Here is a 567-nt window from a genome sequence, read left to right on the forward strand (position 1 = left end):
AAACCTGTCTCTTATGATCCGAATAAGAGTAAAAAATCAAAGGAAGAACAATTACAAAAAAGAAAACAAATTGCCAGTCAATTAGGTTTGGGTGGCTTGGATCTTGACGACTTACTTTCCGAAGACGACGATGACGACGATATCTTAATGTCATCAGAAGATGAGCAAGAAAACCCCAACACCACGCTCACAAAACAATCCTCTACTGCTTCGTTAAAAACACAACCTCCTCTTCCTTCTCAACAACAACAGGTCACTACAGGCAATATGCAAAATGCGACTGGAAAATTTGTCACCGAAGAGGCCTATGAAAAGAAAAAGAAAGAATTGCAAGAGGCTCTCCAAAAACAATTAGAAGACCAAAAAAACAAAAACCAGACAAGCAGAAGAAATTCAAAAACTTAAGGAAGAACTTTCAAAAGCCAAAGCCGAAGTGGAGGAAGCGAGAAAAGTGACCACTCCAAGAACAACACCACGAGGCGCAAATGCTGTCGGAAGTCAATCCATAGACCTAGAAAAGAAACAAAAAGAGCTCGAGCGAGACTTTGAAAAAAAGAAAAAAGAACT

At 39.3% G+C, this 567-nt stretch overlaps 1 protein-coding gene across 1 annotated transcript in view; it reads left to right on the top strand.

Moving 5' to 3' along the window:
• FDP41_009434 (uncharacterized protein) overlaps positions 1–405 on the top strand; it is a gene marked incomplete at both ends in the record, with an annotated part of 806 nt that extends 401 nt beyond the window's left edge. Inside the window, one exon of the mRNA XM_044713392.1 lies at positions 28–405. Within this exon, the coding sequence (XP_044557245.1) occupies positions 28–405 (378 nt within the window). The remainder of the gene's footprint in view (positions 1–27) is intronic.
• Between the last annotated feature and the right edge of the window lie 162 nt (positions 406–567).

This window comes from Naegleria fowleri (genome assembly GCF_008403515.1).
Source record: "Naegleria fowleri strain ATCC 30894 chromosome Unknown tig68, whole genome shotgun sequence".
Classification (NCBI taxonomy): Eukaryota; Heterolobosea; class Eutetramitea; order Acrasida; family Naegleriidae; genus Naegleria; species Naegleria fowleri.